Source organism: Aythya fuligula, chromosome 1 (assembly GCF_009819795.1).
Source record: "Aythya fuligula isolate bAytFul2 chromosome 1, bAytFul2.pri, whole genome shotgun sequence".
In the NCBI taxonomy this organism is placed as follows: domain Eukaryota; kingdom Metazoa; phylum Chordata; class Aves; order Anseriformes; family Anatidae; genus Aythya; species Aythya fuligula.
Window position 1 is genome coordinate 163,583,005 of NC_045559.1, and position 19,093 is coordinate 163,602,097.

General features: G+C 41.1%; 2 protein-coding genes across 4 annotated transcripts in view; both read left to right on the forward strand.

The window, feature by feature from the left end:
- Positions 1–837: 837 nt before the first annotated feature.
- Positions 838–5,379, forward strand: COMMD6 (COMM domain containing 6). Its single transcript, XM_032203062.1, has 7 exons — positions 838–936; positions 1,208–1,266; positions 1,845–1,910; positions 2,071–2,147; positions 3,026–3,194; positions 3,849–4,001; positions 5,031–5,379. The coding sequence occupies exons 1-7, from the start codon at positions 888–890 to the stop codon at positions 5,079–5,081; spliced, it is 624 nt and encodes a 207-aa protein (XP_032058953.1). The 5' UTR covers positions 838–887; the 3' UTR covers positions 5,082–5,379.
- Positions 5,380–16,610: 11,231 nt separating this feature from the next.
- Positions 16,611–19,093, forward strand: part of TBC1D4 (TBC1 domain family member 4) — a 107,907-nt gene continuing 105,424 nt past the window's right edge. For all 3 annotated transcript variants that reach the window (XM_032185521.1, XM_032185504.1, XM_032185512.1), the window contains exon 1: positions 16,611–17,232. In XM_032185521.1, the coding sequence (XP_032041412.1) occupies positions 16,762–17,232 (471 nt within the window). In that variant the 5' untranslated portion in view covers positions 16,611–16,761. The remainder of the gene's footprint in view (positions 17,233–19,093) is intronic.

Genomic DNA, 19,093 nt, shown 5'->3' on the forward strand with positions numbered 1-19,093 from the left:
AAAACATTTGCACGTTTAATTAGATACTTTAAAAGGGAGAGGCCAAGTACCATAAATGTAGTATAAAGTTCATAAACACACATACCACGTTCCACAAGAATTTCACTTTGCCTGAAACGTATTCCAAATTCTTTAATTGCATTTTACTAAAAAATAAAATAAAATAAAATAAAATAAAATAAAATAAAATAAAATAAAATAAAATAAAATAAAATAAAATAAAATAAAATAAAATAAAATAAAAAAATCCAACAGATAATTTAAAACTAGCCAGCACTACTATGTGACTGGTTGCATTTCATTGCTTGGTCACAGTCTTACTATAGTTGTACTAAAGCTGTTGCATTAGAACATAGAGGGAAGCCAGAAGTAAAACTGGTTGCTAGAACAGTCTAAGAAGATTTCTGTTGTTGTTTTAAAAACACGAGACTGGTAAAAGATCAGTGTCATTTCAGTGTTTAAGCTACACCTCAAACTCACTGCATTCAGTATGGAAATTTTATTGCAGAGTGACTTCCCAGTCCCTGAAGGGGGCCTACAGGAAAGCTGGGGAGGGACTCTCTGGCAGGGGGTGTAGTGATAGGGCAAGGGGGAATGGCTTTGAACTAAAAGAGGGTAGGTTTGGATTAGATATTAGGAAAAAATCCTTTAGTTTGAGGGTGGCGAGGCACTGGCACGGGCTGCCCACAGGAGCTGTGGATGCCCCACCCCTGGAGGTGTTCAAGGCCAGTCCCCGCCCCGCCTCAGCCCCTCGTACGGCGCATGCGCGCTGCCCGCCAGCCAATAAGAGCCGGGCCGCTGAGTAGCCCCGCCCCTCCCCTCCTGCAGCCAGTCAGGCGGGCGCGCGGCGTGTGGCGGAAGCGGGGCCTCGTCGGCAGCGCGGCACCATGGCCGCCGGCCCCGCCGTGCTGCTGGCGCGGGCCGTGGAGGCGCTCGGTGAGGGGGCGCGGGGCTGAGGGGGGCTTGGGGGGCGGGACGGGGGTGGGACGGGGGATGGGGGGCGCCTTCCCGGCTCCTCGGGGCCAGGCGGAGCCTGCCCGGGGCGGCCGAGACCGCCGCCGGCAGTGGGAGCCCAATGCTGGGAGCCCAGCATCCCTGCCGGGTAAATAAACCCGTGATGACCCGTGACATCTGTAGGGAGAGGGAAGATTTGTTATAACAATGTCTGAAGGGTTTGCTTCTGATCCCAGCTGCTTGTGTCTTGCAGATGTTGGCGGTGCGGCAGATAAGATTAGCTTAATACCTCAGGACTTCTTTGCAGAACTGGTAAGTAGAGCAATGAGGGGGATACAGAGGGCTTCTGGCATGCCTAGATTCTTGGAAGCATCTTAGTTTAAGCTCTTCTTTTTGTGTGTGTTGCAGAGCAAAGGTTATGTATATGTAGCATAGATTTGCACAATTCATGAAGTAAACCTGTCCTGCTAAGAGAGGTTGAGATTGCTTAAAATTTGCTTTTATCACAGAAGACTTTTAAGGATATGTTTTTCTCTCTCATCTTAATCAGATGTAAATCTAACTAGTCTAGGAGACATTCAGCTTCTGCTTATCAAAAGCTCTGTACTTGAGCAGGATGGCTGTTGAACTAAATGGTGTATTAAAGAACAGCAAATGCGGTAGTACCTAAAACCTTTGTTTGAGCTTATTTGCTCTTCTTGGTTTGATATAATTTCAGTATCAGTCACTTGTATGACTGTTCTTTCCTTTCCATTTAAAGCCTCATCCTCTTGTCCATTTTTGCATTAACCAGCTTTCACTGTTGTTGTAATCTTCAAGTATTGAAACTTGCTGTGTCTTGTATATTAAAATGCATATTTGAAATGTTTTCAAATTTATTTTCTTCTCAGTGTGAGCAAATAATTCAACATCTCAACCATAAGATCCCAGGTGTAAATACGGTTGAACTGTGTCGGGTAAGTTTGGATATTAACACTTAAAAGCCAATATAATTGCTGTGTATGTTGTACAAGGATACATTCCACAAATCAATTTATTTATGTATGTGTTTGTGTAGAGTCTTTTGTTCACATATAAGTTGTTATTACATGTAACAATTTGATCATCTTGTTTTAGAGGCTGCAGACATCTGGGATTGAGATCAGTGTGGGTGAGCTGGCAAAAATAACTAATGCTGTTTCCTTTCTGTTTAGGTAAGCACGAAATAACACAAATATGGGTATGATATGAACTGATCTGGGAAAAGGGTTTAGTTTGTGTTCTTAAGATTAAAAAAGGGTGCAGTAACTACATACATGGACTCAGTTTTAGTAGTGAAAAAATAGAGGTGAAATTGTTCGTCTTAGAAGCTGTCTGCAAGCTTTAGAATTACTGGCAAAATAAAAGAGAAAGTTAATCACAGTTTGAAAGCTGTCAGCTATCCCTCTTTCTGTTTTATTGATGCCCCTGGGATTAGACGGAGGGGTTCTGCATGAACAAACCTGGGGTGGTTTTCCACTTGCTTTTTTGACCTATTTCCATGGGGAGAATTGAGTGGCACTTGGTCTTCCTCTGGATTTGCTGCCTTTTCAGTTGCGGCTTTATGCATTGTTTGACTCCTGTAATTGCGAATTACAACACTGCTTAGAGGTCCTTACATGCCCCTTGGTGGTACTTAAATTCCCTCTCCTAAATGTAATTAATCTGCCTCATTTCTAAAATAATAATACTGTTTAATAGTCTTAACTGCACTATGCACACATCTGTGACTCAATTGTGCTCTTTTCTTCACTTTCAACAGCACTCCGAGGCTGTGGTTATTTTTGTGTTTATCTTGCATGTTGTGTAATTCCAGCAAAGCTTAGTGTCTGCATATTAAGACACATTAAAAGTGGATACAGAAGTCATCTTACCAGAGAAGTAAAACATTTTGCATTTAAAATAAAAAAAAAAAAAACACAGTATCTCAATTTATTTTAAAGTGCGTATAAACATAATGCTGAAAAAAATTGCCTATTTGGGGTGAAGTGAGAAACTTTATTAAAATCTTGGAGGAGGAAACTGATGTGGTGTTCTCTGGATACCCCTACAGCACAGCAGCCAGAAACAACCTCTCTACAGAGGACCTCGTCACTACCTTGGGCAGTGCAGGCAGCACACTGCCTAAACATGCAGTGCAAGTTATTCGTCATGTATGGAATGAGCAGAGCAAATCTGTCAGCGTGTCAGAAGACGTAGGAAACATGGCCACAGTGGGGCAGGTAACTAACTAACAAAACACAATTGAACTAACAATTTTCAGAAATGTCAGCGCTTCGTTGTGTGCATTGTAGTGTAAAGGACATGATGGTATCTTGGCTGCCCAAAGGTTTCCTGGGTATGTGTTGCTGAAAGTCTAGTCAGAATATGTACAACAAAGGTCATCTAAAGCCTATTATTGCTACTTTTTTGTGTACTGTCTGTTTTTCATATTCATTCGATCTAGAAGTTGTTAAAAAGAACATAAAACCATGGATGATAAACAAGCCAGTTGAACTCCGTGATTTAAGCTCCTATTAGAGCTTAGGGAAATGGTTTAGTGGGGACTGTTAGTGTTAGGTCAGAGGTTGGACTTGATGATCTTGAGGTCTCTTCCAACCTAGAAATTCTGTGATTACTGGAACTTCTTGAATATTAACAACACTTGAATGAGCAAAACAGATTAAGTGAAGTAAGTTACTGGGTACTTTTCAGTCCCCTTCTGGTATGAATAGAAATGGCAGAAGGCTGTTTTCAGAATATTTGACGTGTGTGTTTATCACAAAGATATGGGCTCTAAATGTCCTGTATTATCTGTAAAAACATCTGTCCCACAGAACAGCAATGGTAGGCTAGATCTCTTCCTTTAATACTGTTTCCAACAATTTTCTCCACAGTTTGTAGATATGAAATGGAAGCTTGGAGTTGCAATGAGCTCTGACACCTGCAGGTCCCTGAAGTATCCTTATGTTACAGTGACACTAAAAGTGGCAGACCCTTCAGGACAAATAACGGACAAAACTTTTGAAATGACAATCCCACAGTTCAAGGTCTGTAATCCTGTGTCGTTTGATTGGGTCTCTTACAGAACAACAGTGGCGTTGTTGTGAAGAAGCAAATGTGTACTTTGTATACATGTAAATAAGCATCACGCTAGTATAATTGAAAAATGAAACATTAATTAAGACTGGAAATAATACTTAGTTTTACATTTAGTTCTACAACACTTACCATAAAACGTTAATTTAGCAGCAATTACTGTCACAACTTTTCATAGCTGAAAAGACAACTCTGAAAGACTTTTAAAAAAAATTATATCCCTCTGCTTTATTATAAACTGGGAATATTGTATATCTATGAAACAGCTCACTAGCCTCAAAATCTAAAACTTGAGTGATGCCTTGCCTTTGCTAATGATAAAGGATGGAGGTCAATCTCCCTCATCACAGTTGGCTCTTAATTGTTGTGCCTTCATTTATGAGCTTGAGTAACTTGGTTTAATTTTAATAAATATGGCATTTCTGCTGTCATTTCCTGTTTAGAGAGCCAATGCATCATGCAGAATATTTTTCAGGCTTACAGGTGAAAAAAATTGTGGGAGTTGGGTGGGAAGTAATAAGAGGAGGATATGCTGAATCACATTCAGAGTGTTCTGAAATCTTGTATTCCATCTGGTTGAAACCTATTTATAATTTTGCTTTTAACTAACATAAGGGATGCTGTATGTGAGAAGTATGGGTTATTTCAGTTGGGATTACAAGTGTTTGCATGAGATACCTTGTTTTCTTTTGTGGTGTGACAGCTACTTGGTGTGTTTTCTTTCCCCATGGCATCCTTTCCTATTAATAAGCAAAGCCATGCAAATAAGTCACCAACTGTGTAGATTTAATAGTGAATGTGCCTGAATTCCAACCAACCCCCAAAAAGAAATGCAGAAATTTCCAGTTCAACATGCAAATTCTAACAGGATGAAAGAGGCAAACAATGGATTAAGTGATTTTTGTCTATTGTCCTAGTTTGAACAACAGGTCAAGCATTTCTTTGTGCAACTGAAATTTATCTTAACTCTTCTTTTTCAGAACTTCTTCAGACAGTTCAAGGAAATGGCAGCTGTTCTTGAAACAGTTTGAACAGAACTCTTTTATTTGCACTAAAGTCTCTGACAGACTTGTATCAAGTAAGCTTTCTGTTCTGCAAAAGGAACAAGTGCCATTGTTCAGCAAGGTATGCATTCTTGTCCTTTCAGCAGGTATCAGCAGCATCATATGTTTTTGTCAGCATCATCCTTGCATTGCTCTGAAGATTTCTTCACTTTTGAATACTTGAAGTCAACTCTACAGGATTTGTAAAACTGGTCAGCTTTCTTAATCATCCTAAAAAAAAAAATCAGGATGTGTACAGAGAAGTGTCTATAGACTTTCTACTATCCAAGAATAAGAAAGTACATTTAAGAAAGAAGACATTTAGCTCTGGAGTGCAAAAAGACATGAAAATCTTAATTTGACTAAGGAGATACTGAAAGGAGTGTGAATACCATGATAACAGTTTTGTCTGTAAAGTTAAGATGTGCTTGGAAACAATGAGATCATTAACCTATAGAGTATATAAAATTACAACATAACAAGTGTACATATTCCTTAAAAGTAGCAATGTCATGTAGTTAGTTGCAGGTATTTGCAGACCAGGGTTCCAGTCTTCTTTTAACGGGATCATGTATTTGTCTTAACAGCTTGGTTATTTTTAAATACTTCTCACCACCTAGACTTCTGAAAACTGAGTTAATGCATTAAAACTTCTCTGGAGATCTCAACTTTTTCATCTGAAATGAAGTCTGGAGGCTAGGTTTAAATATAAAAAGAAAAGTTAACTTAATTCAAAGCATTTTTATATATTTTTGCCTTTGTATTTAATCCAACTCTAATCTGTGGCACTCTGATGTTTTGATTAGCAGTTTGCCTTCTAATTAAATTGGAATATTGATGTGTTTGTCTCACTCTGTGCTCTGAACTAAAAAAGATCGAGAGGAAACTTGAAAGCTCAGGCTGGTGTGTTAGCCAAGAAGATCAGAAAAATTAGTGTACTAAAAGTCGGCAAGATTTCTGTGCTTGCTGTATTGTGCAGCAGGAGTCTTCTGGACTGTGTTGTTCTCTTGCTCTTACAGCGTCCTAACCAGTCAAATTTTGACTTGGATTCTGAAGGAGAATGGGAACATTTTCAAAGGGGTCAAATCCAGTGTGCTAGCATGCTCACTCTTCCATTTCAGTTTTTGAGTTTTACTAAAAACCAAAAGTACAAATGGGGTGGAATAAGAACACTACTGTTGCATTTCAGGATGTGCTGGTGATGTAGTAGAGCAGAAAGTCTGAAGAGAGAAAACTAGTAATAAGCAGGCCGAAATTTGTTTTAACTTCAGGATGGTAGAGACCAAGAACCAGTTCTGTTGGGGCAGATCCTTAAGTGATTTCATGCTACCTGAAGTGAAAATGCGTACCTTTCTGATCCACATAAAAATTTGTATTAACTTTTTTTTAGAAGCTGTCTGGAAGTCATTGATGCAAGTTTTGTCTGCCTTTGTCTCCTGAGAAATAGACTGCAATGCATTGTGCTCAAAGCATACTGCACTCCTTCAAATATAGAAGGGATATCTCTTTAATAGCATTATGCATAGTACATAAAAACAGTTCTTGGAGTTTCTTAGGACCCAATTAAGTGAAACACTGTCATCTTTATATTAAGACAGTAAAAGTCTTGGCCATTGGTCTGGACAATACTTCCTCTGTGCTGCTGTAGTCAGAGGTGTTTCCTTCAAGGCTGGGGAGAGCAGAATGCTGTTTCCTGGGCCCCTCTCAATGGATTGTGCCAAAATGGTCTCAAGAAAACATTTCCCATTTGCCTTTTCCCTTCTCTGTCTGCAGGGGCTTGGGGCTGAACATGGTACAAAAAACCCTCTCTGTGGAAAAGTGGGCAGCTGATGTTTTTACTACTTTTTTGATGTGCAGAAGTTGGAGTGTAAAACACAACTGGAAAACACTGTCATGCTGTGGTCTAGTGAACTGTTTTTGATCATTGTAAGAATTCCAGAAAAAAAGAATACTTCTTGTTTTGTAAAGCATTACAAATGCTTCAGTTTGTTTGATGCACTTAAATTCTTCATATAGCTGGAAATACTTGTGCCTTCGTTGGAACTGGATGGAAAAAAGATTCAGTTAATCATGTCTTAAGTTCTAAAAACAGAAAATCAGAAAACCCTGGATGGTAATGAGAAAATGTTTTGTTATTGTATTTTTTTGGTCCATTGCCATGAGGAAAAAGTTAGCAGCTTCAGAAGTGTAACTGTTACATTTTGTCAAGTTAAATGTTCTAGAAATATTAAGGAATGTTTTCTGAAGTGTCACTGAACTCCAGCAGATCATAATGCTGGCTGGAAGTTCCCTAGGTATGTGTGCAGCACAACCCTCTGAGAATTCTCAGAGGTGTTTATGGACATCTAGGAGATGTGATTAAAAGTTGGCTGCGTACACAAGCTGTGAGGCTTGTCTAATCACTATCACAAGGAAGCCATATACTGTATAATGGAGGAACTACATACTTTCTGGAAAAAAAAAAGTTTTCAGGATAGCACTAATAACATGTTTAAACAAGCTGTTGAGCTGTTCAATATGGGCAGGATCCAGATCTTTCCCAAGAGAACTGGGAGTTCCTTGTGTGTTCTTAATTGTACTTGCTGATTGATACAAATTTGTATCACATGATATTTTTGTAAGTTTACAATCAGTCATTAAACATAGAGATAACAAAAGACGAAGATGGTCTGTGTTTTGTTTTAAGCCTACTGCGTGAAAGTCTCTTGTAAATAATGGGAAAAATTCAGAATTAGACTATGCCTAAACTTCTTTCCTCACTAGATTAGGATGAGGTTCAGACAAATGCAGTTCTCTGAGATGGGGTAGCAAAGAACTGAGGGATAACTGCAGGCTGCTAAGAATATTTATATTGATTATAGCTAGAGAACGCTATATCGAGTCTGGAAAAGAGGACATGAAATCACATGCAATTTCTTACAAAAATTCATTAAGTAGTTTTCTTAAGCTTATTTAGGACACAAACACACCATTTCTCTTCAACATTTTCCTACAACAGTTCAAGAGAAAGGAAGAGGGAAGAAAGGGTATTACACAGTGAACAAGGCCAAGGGAACGAATAATGAAGGAATCCCCTGGCAACATCTGTATGTCTTCATTGCATGGCTTTTTTTAATTACTTTCAAACACACCAGTTCCCTTGCAGAATGGTATTCGGTAAAAAGGCTCACAAAGGATACATAAATGATTCCTGTGCACTAATGAGGTATATATATTTAGCTGCATGTTTTGGCCTGGTCATGGCCAAAGGAAAAAAATTGTGTCCCTGTTACTTTGTTCTTGCTTCCACAGAGTTGTGCTGCCTTCTTAGAAGTGTGTAACTTTTTGTTCACTGTGAACCTGTCCCCTTCCTTGTTTAAAAAACTTTCCTATTTCCAAGCTTTTTCACTTGGGTTGAACACCTGAAGTTACGTCAGCTTTGAGCCACTAAAAATGAAAGTAGGGAATGCAGTTTGGTGGAGAGGAAAAACGGTGCTGCTTCCTGCTTGCTCTCCTCCATATCATATTTGTTTTATTCCTTTCATATACTGCCCTCATACTCTTCTGAGTATGAGGGCAGTTTCCAGTCCTTTGCAGAGGCATGCAGGGTTATTCTGCTTAGCCTTTGTAGGTACCAGAATAACACAAAAAGGCACTTGAGTCATTTAATCTAAAAACACCCTGCTTTTTAGGAAGTTTTGCAGCAGGTTGAGGGACTTAATATTCAACAGCCTCTATCCAGTGCCCTGTGGTTGATTTGCCCTGTGTTTTTTTTTCTTTTCGTAGTGGCAGTCACTTCACAAATATATGACTAGGTGGGGCTGCTAGCTCAATGGCCATGCACTTAGTTTAGGAAGCTGGGTCCGTGCATGTCAGCACATGATACAGTAAATGCCTAGAGCTGGGTTTAGTGTGCATGGTGTGCTGCCACAGTGCTCCCTTCCTGATGCCTGTAGGAGGCTCGGTCACCTCATAAACCACTGAATTTGCTTGTCACCATGCACTTCGGGCTGCATGTTTACGTCTGGTTCTACCACATAGCACTGTCAATGCACTTTCTTCCAGTTTTTCTCTTGGCACTAGAGTTGCCCATAGGAAGCAATTTACTAGAGGGATGAAGCTTGGCACTTGGTGTGCCTAGTCCTGGCTGCTCTCAAAGACTTTGTTTTCAAGTCTTTCCTGGGGGAAGGTGAAGAATTCATCTGCCCTTTGAACTGAGTTAGTGTACTCCATTCCAGCCAGACCCTGTGCACTGGGATACTCTTCTTAATTATTTGTGACTTTGTTATTGGGAACGTAATGAAGGTGAAGTGGTTGATTTTCTCAGATGGCTGATTTTAGTGATTCTAGGTTTTCTCTTCTCTGAGATATTTTTTTTCTCCTATGACTATGGCCTGGCTTAGAAGTGAGAGTTGTTTCTGCTGGCTAGGTGTAAGGTGCCATAGCTTCCAAATACTTAGTGTTTACATTACAAAGCATCCTTATACATATAAATTAGAGTATTCAGTTTCAATTTTATACTTTACACACTTATCTTTGAAACAGTAAACTTTAACACATGGTAAAAAAAAGAAAAATCTAGTACTTGATGTAATGTGTGTGCAATTGTTTTTAAGAGGAATGTGGCATAGCATTGGTCACCAGGTGGCACTGCTACATGCAGTCTTGCTTCACAGTAATCCTCTGAGAGCGTATCTGATAATGGGATAGCAAGTCCCGGTTTTCTGCTGGGTGTAGCCTGTAGCTGTGCTGTATATATTTATTTTGTAACTTCTATGCTACATTTAAACATTGTAGAGAAATAGTGTAAATTTTTTTGTTAATTATTAAAAAGATGAATGTAAAGATTTCCAGTGATACAAACAAAATTCAGCTTCTTAAGTATAACATTATATACCATACACTGTATATTTGCAGTAGCTTAAAACAGTAGTTTTTAAATATATCATCACTTCTGCATTATAACTTGCTCTTAAAATAGTATCATGTTATCTTTCTACTAGGGTCAATTACAGGTTTATGTATTTTTCCCTACATACATATATCTTAGATTTTTCTAGTTCAATATCTTGTTCATAGAATAAGCACTGGCATTTCCCTGTCCTGGATTTTCATGCATTTTAACCACTGTTAATGTTCTTTGATATTTGGTTGTGCAGCCTGCGCTTGTGTCTTTATGCCGTATTGATTACACTCACTCTACTCCTCAGCCAGTCTAAGTGACCCCGTTGCTTAATTCCCCTTTGTCTTTCAGATTCAGAGCTAATTCAATGTTCTGATATTCTTGGTAGTGCTGAAGGTGTGAGAACAGTTTCTGTTTACCATTAAATGGGCCAGAATTTCATTACTTCTGTGTTTTAGGCAGGTTACAGGAGTTTTTCCTATTAAAAAAAAAAAATCATTTAAGAACTAGGCCAAATCAAAGCAAGACAGGCTTCCTACCCCATGATGCTTCTGAACTGGGAAGTACTGAACGCCGCAGCCACACGTGGAGCTTGAGGAGGGGTGATGAAGTTTACGTTTAAAATGAGGGGTGGAAACGTGTCACATGAATCAGTGGTGTGCAGCACAGCCCTGCTTCTCACAGTTGGGAATGTTGAAAGAATAGAGATGCTCAGCAGTCGACAGAGTCAAGACGACAGATACCAATTTACCTTTGTGAGAGTCAAGGAAGATGAAAAAAGATTAAGGGGCTCACATCTGTTGTTCATTTTTCTTTTCTTTTTTTTTCCTTTTGTCAGCTACACTGGCACTACTCTTGGTATTGTCAGGACTACACATGCCCTGTGGTTCATGGTACATTCTCTCACCAGACAAACAGCTGAATTGTGAAGTTGCAGTAAGGAAGTACAGTGCACAAATAGCAGTACAGTGTTGAAGTCTTAAGTGTATTTGCATTTTCCTCTTGAACAAATAAAATTTGTGACCTTTGAAACTGAAGTACCCTTGCCTTCCAAAGCATCTCTATTCTTTATTGTTTCTGTACTCTCTACTACAGATCTGTTGGCCTTCCTAGCCTATAGTGTGTCCTTCACTGTAATATATTTGTGGAATACTGTCAAGGAGTTTCTTTTAGCTTTGACACAAAAAGGACAAGAAATCCTGTCTTTCCATCTTTGGAGAGCTGAAGGTAACCAGGATCCCTTCCAAATTACAAAAAGAAGTAGAGTTAGTGGGCACACTGTGGGAGAGAAGTCAGCTCCACCAGCAGCTGCTGTAGTTCCTCATTTTTTCCTCTATGTATATTGCTGCAGTGGTCAGGGAATAGTAGAGAAGTAAATACATCCTTTATGTAAAAGCAGAAATAAGTGGGAATATGGAAGTCCTTGTTTCAGAAGTTGTTCTGTCTTCTGCAATAACTAGCTTTGCGACTGGCCTGAACTGTTAACAGCCACTGAATTAGCTCAGCAACAGGGATTTTAGAAAGCTGATCTGATACTGTTTTCTTGAGAGGAATGTGAACCTTTAAAAAAAAAAAAAAAAAAAAAAAAAAAAGTGTGTGGTGGAAGTGAACAACTGCTAGTGGTTCCACTTGGAAAGCTGCTGCGTTACATGTAAGTACACAGGACATGAGATTAGTGGGAAGTCAGAGGAATAACTAGAATGTACTTGGTCTGATTTACATGCAGAAACTCTGCAAAGTGCAGAGAAACCTCACTGTAATAAGCATGTTATACTTGAAACATTGCAAAAACTCCTTTTTAAACAAAAAGTCATGTTCCTCCACACCAGATTCCAAGTCTGCTCTGTCAGCAAGATAACTGTCTTGGAATAACTATTAAATGGAAAAAAAGACCAAAATAAGAATTGGTTTCTCAATGAAACACTGCTTTGAAGAGGGCAAATACAATAATTGAAGACATTCTCTCTTTCAATCAGTGCAATGTTAAATGGTGTATTGATATGCTGAACACAGACATAAACGTGGTAGGTCGCTTAACGTTCTAGAGATGTTTATGAAACCTTCAGCTAGGGATTATTCTCTTATGAACTTTGCTCATTCCAGTTCCCCTAAATCTATTTTGGAGTGGTTCCTATTGGCAGAACAAATTATAATCTGTCATTACGATCAAAAAAGATTAGTATTATTGAGCAAGAAAAAAAAAATAAAAAAAACAGCCTCTCACATCCTTTTTATTGTGAACAAATTATAATGTGCCTCCTGCTGTTGGCTTGTCTCTACACGACTGTCTTACTCAGCCTTTGGCAATCCATTTTAAACTATAACAATATCTTTATATCCTACAAAATATATAATATTCATTATTTCTAGTTAAATTTTACACACTGAATAGAGGAGGCACCAGGGTTTCCTCTAGCAGCTCAAGTCTAAAGCCTTGGTATTATGCCCAGACTTCTGAACTTTCTAACACTAGAATTTTATTTCCAAAGTAATTTCATTAGTGTCTTCAAATAAGACTGGGTGATTTAAATGAACAAAATGTTTTTTAAAATCTAAATGTCATTATCTTAGATCTTAGTGGCAGTCAAATTAAATTTGATTAGTTAAAAGTAATGCAAATACAGTCATGGACCCTGAAATGCCAGAGAGCTAATTGCCAGCATTCTTAGAGAAGCAATAGAATAAGAACCAATAGGACATATTACTGAAGTGTTCTAATCCAAGGTGGCTGAAGTTATGCATAAATTACAGGATTGTAAAATAAAGTCTACAGCTCCTCTAATAACTTAATATTTTTCTGCAATTAAAATGGTTGCTGAAAGCTTAAGGGGATAGATAATGATGGCAGTTAACAGTCTGATCATGTGAGATGCTGAGGTCCTTCCACTCCCAAAGAAATTACTGAAAACTGTGGTTGCTTACCACTTTTCCAGGTTTAAATCCTTTAAAGCTAAAGACGAAGTGATGATCCAGATAGGATAAATGAAATGGCTGCTTTGGTGGAGTCACATACAGAAACAGTTCACATTATCAAGGTACTGTCTTAATGAACAAAACATACTTGCTTTAATGAACAGAGGGAAAATATGCTTATCTAAAATGTCTAAAATTCAAGTTTCCAAAGTAGGATAGGATAAAAATATTTTTGTTTTACTGATTTCATTGGTATTCTCCCATTTTGTAATACCTTCCTCCTTTTTTTTTTTTTTTTTTAAACGCTTTTTTTTTAAAAAAAAAAAAAAACTCAAATCTTTATTTGTAGTACTCTACTGGCAAGCATATCAATTCCAAAATGTTCAGAGGCACTTAAATTTAGTTAACTGTATCCATGTTTGGTAATATGCATTATTTTGTGAGACTGTGCATCTAATTTCTATTTAATCAACAGAATTCAGTGGCAGGTAGTGTACAACTCAAAAACTCCAATTGGCTACTTGGTCAGACTGATCAAATAAACAGTTGGTAAATACTGAGCATAGTACTTAATTTACTTTGGATCTGCCAACAAAATTTTTACCTTGAATTCTACAGTTCATTAAGTTTGGCTAATAATTAAAAAAAAAAAAAAAAAAAAAAAAGGAAAAATTTATGGCATCTCATCAGGGGCTTTATATGTCGCATCTCTGCATGGATACTGCATTTATGCTTTTTTCCATTTGGGATGACATGGAGAGAAGCTGCTTTTTAATCAAGAATAAACACATTTTCAAAGCTCTGCAGATAAAGACTATGGAGAGTTGCATTCTTCAGAGTCCCATAGTTTCTGATTCTCATTGACAGAGCTATAGAGATTATGTAGTTTAGACTAATTTCTAACAATGTTGTTCAAAGAGCTGGAGGATGATGCTTTTCAACATCATGCTTTTCAAATTTTTGTTATAATTTTCAACAACAACACTAGGGCAGAAATTAGATGAGCATAAAAAGTGAAAAGCCTTGGGCACAGACAAAGGAACACTATGTTCAATGTAAGATTAATTAGGAAGCTTAATTTCAAGGTGCATGAAGTCTTACAACTGAAATGAGAAAAAGGAAATAACTTCAAGAAGCAGTTATGTAAATAAAGAAATACTATTAAGAAGATGATGGGGATAAAAAGAGGTGGCCAGATTAAAGGATAAGAAAGAAATGATGAAGTAAATGGATAAAGATAATGGACAGCTAAAGGGATTACTATGAAGAATTGATTCAGGGAGACGTATAAAAATCTAAAGCAAGAAGAAAGTATGAAAACTGTTTGGAATAACATCTGAGAAGTTTATTTTGAAGGCAGTTAAAATATTAGTCATAGGGTTTATATAGATCAATTTAGTCTTAAAGGAATTTGAAAGGTTTGATAATAAAAAATAAATTAGGCAGATCAAAATAACCATTTCTCATCATACCATCCAAGTGAAGGAGAATACCAGGAGCTTTCCATAACTGCCATAATAGTGATAATTTAACAATTTCAGATTCATTTCCCGCATTTTGTTCCTCACAGTTCTACTTCACAAAATAGAAGTCATATAAAATAATGCAGTCTTTTATAAAATATAAAATCCAAAGTAAAAACATGTAAAATCGTTGCAACTGCATGTGTGTATAAGGGGGGAATTTCTCTGCTGCTATAGTGCAAATCCAGTGTGCAGTTCACTTCCCTGGAGGTTTAAATTTGTCTTTGAGCTCAAGTGACTAAGTTGCAGCTTCACGCTCCAGATGACTCACGTAAGCTAGCGTTCCCCAAAGGAGAGAGTAGTCTTCCTGCCCTCTTCACCTCCGGGCATCTATTTTTGCTTCCTCGGTGCCAACAGCAGTACCTCTGTGAGTACTGTCACTCAGGCTTGAGGCAGCTCACAGACCTAAGCTGGCAGAACATGAGCAGCTTGTCATGGCATTAACCGAGTGGGTTAATGGGTCTTATTCAGGTGCCCTATTAGAGGGTCTTGGTGGCTGCCAAACCCATCCCACAAGGCCAGAGTTGTGGAACTGGTCTGCAGCTGGTTGATAGTCGGCTGAATATGAGCCAGCAGTGTGCTCAGCTGGCCAAGAAGGCCAACAGCATCCTGGCTTGTATAAGAAGCAGTGTGGCCAGCAGGGCTAGGGAAGTGATTGTCCCCCTGTACTCAGCTCTGGAGAGGCTGCACCTTGAGTACTGTGTTCAGTTTTGGGCCCCTCGCTACAAGAAGGACATCGAGGTGCTCAAGTGAGTCCAGAGAAGGGCGACGAAGCTGGTGAGGGGCCTGGAGAACAAGTCCTACGAGGAGCGGCTGAGGGAGCTGGGATTGTTCAGCCTGGAGAAGAGGAGGCTCGGGGGTGACCTTATTGCTCTCTACAGGTACCTTAAAGGAGACTGTAGTGAGGTGGGGGTTGGTTTGTTCTCCCACGTGCCTGGTGACAGAACGAGGGGGAATGGGCTAAAGTTGTGCCGGGGGAGGTTTAGGTTGGATATTAGGAAGAACTTCTTTACCGAAAGGGTTGTTAGACATTGGAACAGGCTGCCCAGGGAAGTGGTTGAGTCACCATCCCTGAAGGTCTTTAAAAGACGTTTAGATGTAGAGCTTAGTGATATGGTTTAGTGGAGGACTGCTAGCGTTTGGTCAGAAGTTGGACTCGGTGATCTTGGAGGTCTCTTCCAACCTAGAAATTCTGTGATTCTGTGATTAGTACGGCGATGGGAAGGGCAATGTCTGAGGTCTTTCCAAGTCCCGGTGTTAAAGCTGAAAACTGCAGCAGATTATCCATAAGCCAAAATGCATTCAACCAGAGAAACTAGCAAAAAAATAGAAGAGCGAAGATCTTTGTGCAGTAGATGAGCACAGTTGCTTGTCACACTATTGAATAAAACACCACTAGCACAACAGTTTTGGCATCAGTTCTGTTTGTTGTGAGTGATGTGGCTGGCTGTTACACAAACTCTCTACCCAAATCATGTAGCGTGGGGTCTCCAAGAAGAGATGGTGTAGCTCTTCAGCCCAAGCTACTGACTTTTCTAGAGAGCAGTAGGGCTAAAAGGTTTGCCATAACGCTGCGTTACGGGGAGTTATCGCTGCTGTTCCTACCAACGTGAACACAAGGGCAGTCACTGCATTTGATAATTACAAGATGGATACGGATGCTGTATGATTAGAAAAGCTTCTTTCTCGGAGACCAGTTACTCCCACTTACAGTAGGTGGCAGATTTTACACTGTCAGATGTTATCGCGATAGCGAGGGAAAAAAAAAAAAAAAAAAAAAAAAAACAACCTAGAAGCTCAGAGCAGGAAAAAGAAACCTAGAAAAAGATATTTAGAAAACAGTTTTAATTTAAAGTGTGACTTGAGGGTGGCTCGGTAGCAAGGCTGGGCCGGGGGGCACCAGACGAAGTCCCGCGGGAGGGAAAAGCCCCTGGCCTGGGGGAGCCGCCGGAGAGGAAACGGGAGTAAAATAAAATGAAAACAAGAATAGAATGGGATTAAAAAAAAGAACTAAGATGAAATTGAAGTAGGAAAAACCCCGGCAGCCTCCGCACCTCCTTCACACACCCCCCTCCCCCGGGTGACCTTCCTCCCCTTGCGGACCTCCTCATCCTCGCCCCCTCCCGCTCGGGGCGTAGCTCCCTCGCTCCTCCCCGGGGCGGTGGGCGGAGGAGGAGGAGAAGGAGGAGCGGAGGGGAAGGACAGGACGGCGGAGATCCCCCCAGTCCTCGCGGGCTGACCTGAGCCGTGCCGAGCCGTGCCGAGCCGTGCCGGGATGCGCGCTTAGCTCTGGCCCCGCGCTGAGCTCTCAGGCCCTGGCGGCCGCACCCGGAGCCCATCGGCCGCGGCCATGGAGAACCCCCCGGGGGTCCAGCCTCTCTCCCACCCCCTGCAGCCCTCGGCCGAGCCGCAGCCGGCGGCGGAGAAGCGCTTCAGGCTGTGGTACGTGGGCTGGTCGTGCCTGGACCGCCGCACCACGCTGCCCATGCTGCCCTGGCTGATGGCCGAGATCCGGCGCCGCGGGCAGCGGCAGGAGCCCGGCGGCTCCCTGGGCAGCGGAGTGCCGGCCCGAGAGGTGCTGCTGCTGCTGGGGTCCCCCACGCTGCGCTGCGTCCCCGCCGGACCCCCCAGCCCCGGTCCCGGGCGCCCCGGCAGCCCCGCGCCCGCCGTCTTCATCTTCGAGCACAAGGCGCAGCACATCGCCCGCTTCGTCCACAACAGCCACGACCTCACCTACTTCGCCTACCTGATCAAGGCGCAGCCCGACAACCCCGACTCCCCCATGGCCTGCCACGTCTTCCGAGCCACCGACCCCAACCAGGCGAGTGGGGGCGGCTGGGGTTGGAGGTGGTCGTGGTCTTGGTCGTGGTGTCGTTGGGGATGGTAGTGGTGATGTTGGTCGTGGTGTTTTTGGGGATGGTAGTGGTGGTCGTGGTGGTATTGGTCATGGTGGTGGTGGGGATGGTGGCAGTGGTCGTGCCGTCAACCGCCGCGCAGCAGCCGTCACCTGGGACCAGCGGGCAGGACGCCCAGCTGTGCCCAGGCACGCTCCCTGGTGCTCCAAACAGCCCTAGGTTTGGGTGGAGGCATTGTTGATAAAGTGCCAGATGGGGGGAAAAACAACTAAAAACTGAACGGCAAGACCGTGTTTTTCTGACTCCTCAACAGGCTTTGGCTCGCGCGTCAAATGTGGAGCGGCAGGCTCCTGTCTCCTCCCTGTTTGGAGTGCGGTTTGACAATTGGGTTTGGTTGTTGGTTTAACGTGGTGGCGGCAAGAAAAGGGCCTTTGGTTGAGAATACCTTGAGTGAATAAGTCAAGACACCTCCTCCCAGTTTTTCAGAGGCACGTATAGAGAAAAAACGCATGTAGCTGGAAATACTGGAATTTACCAAAACCACTCATCTTACTGAAAGTTTTTCCTTTATTAATTTTGATTTGAGCAAATGTGCTGCCAGAGATTGTTACGTTGGAGGGGTTTAGATTACATACTTAGCTGCGGCTTGAGCCATCATCAAAGATGGGATGAGAGGTATCCCGAACAGAGGTAACTGCGTTTAACTTGTTGGCAGCTGCTGCCACTGTTGTGCCCTGCCAAGGAAAAGGGAATTCAGGGTCAGGAGAGCACGCAGCAAGAGCGTGAAACTGAGGGGATGGCGTCTGGCGAGGGTGCAGCCACGATGTCCTTTTATGAGTCTGGCCATATGGACTGAAGGCTCCTGCTGTTGGCAGAAGGTGTTGAGACGAATGTTATTTCTTGGGTAGCTCTGGTCTGATGCCATGGCTTTGTAAGGCAACCTCATGCTATGAGATACGGGGTGCATATCCCTCTTGCATTTGGTATTTCTCACGTTCACATTTACATTTGGGATGCTGTTTCTGATTAAACTGATTATACATCAATATGTCTTTCCTTCATTCCTCATGGAGGAGAATGTCTTTATGTGCATAGACTTAGATTTATACTACAGGTAAAGTCTTCCCTTGGAAGGAAGTTATTAGTATGAACAAATTCCCTTTTATAAATTCCTATCTTATTCTGACAGTATAGTCTAAATTTTATCTGGCAAGATTTTTTTTTAACCTTTTTATCATTAATAAAAGGCCATTACAGGAGGGTTACTTGGCACAGGCTTCCAAAGAGCTGCAACAAAGGTAGTAGATACGCAGCCAGCTATATGATTCATGACTATCTGATTAATGGGTAATTTATTTTTTCTCAGGTATCAAAAAGGAAAGAAATTTCCACATTTTTTTCCCTCCTAAGTTACTTTACCAACTGGAGAGGCTTGGTTAGCTAAGTCTGTGCCGGTCTCTTGATCCATGCTTAACCCTAGTTTTGATCGGATGAGACCAGGCTGCGAGTCGCTAGCTCTGAAAATCTTCTTTTGATACTCTTGTTTGTTATAAAACAGATGCTGTTCTTGCACACTTTCAGGATCTTTAAGTGCATGCATCTGATTCATCTTGGTTATGTGAGCTTCATGGTGCATATTAGTTTAGAAAGTATTTTTCACAGCTGTTATTTTAAGACGACCTCATTTTTGCTGTTGGGCCATAGTTCCTTCCAGCCAACGTAAGTTGGCACTGCTGCCATGAGACACAATCCTGCCCTCTTCAAGCCTCAGCCTCTCGTACCTTCCTCTTGGCTTTGTCCTCATGTCACTACAACTGTTTTTTGTGC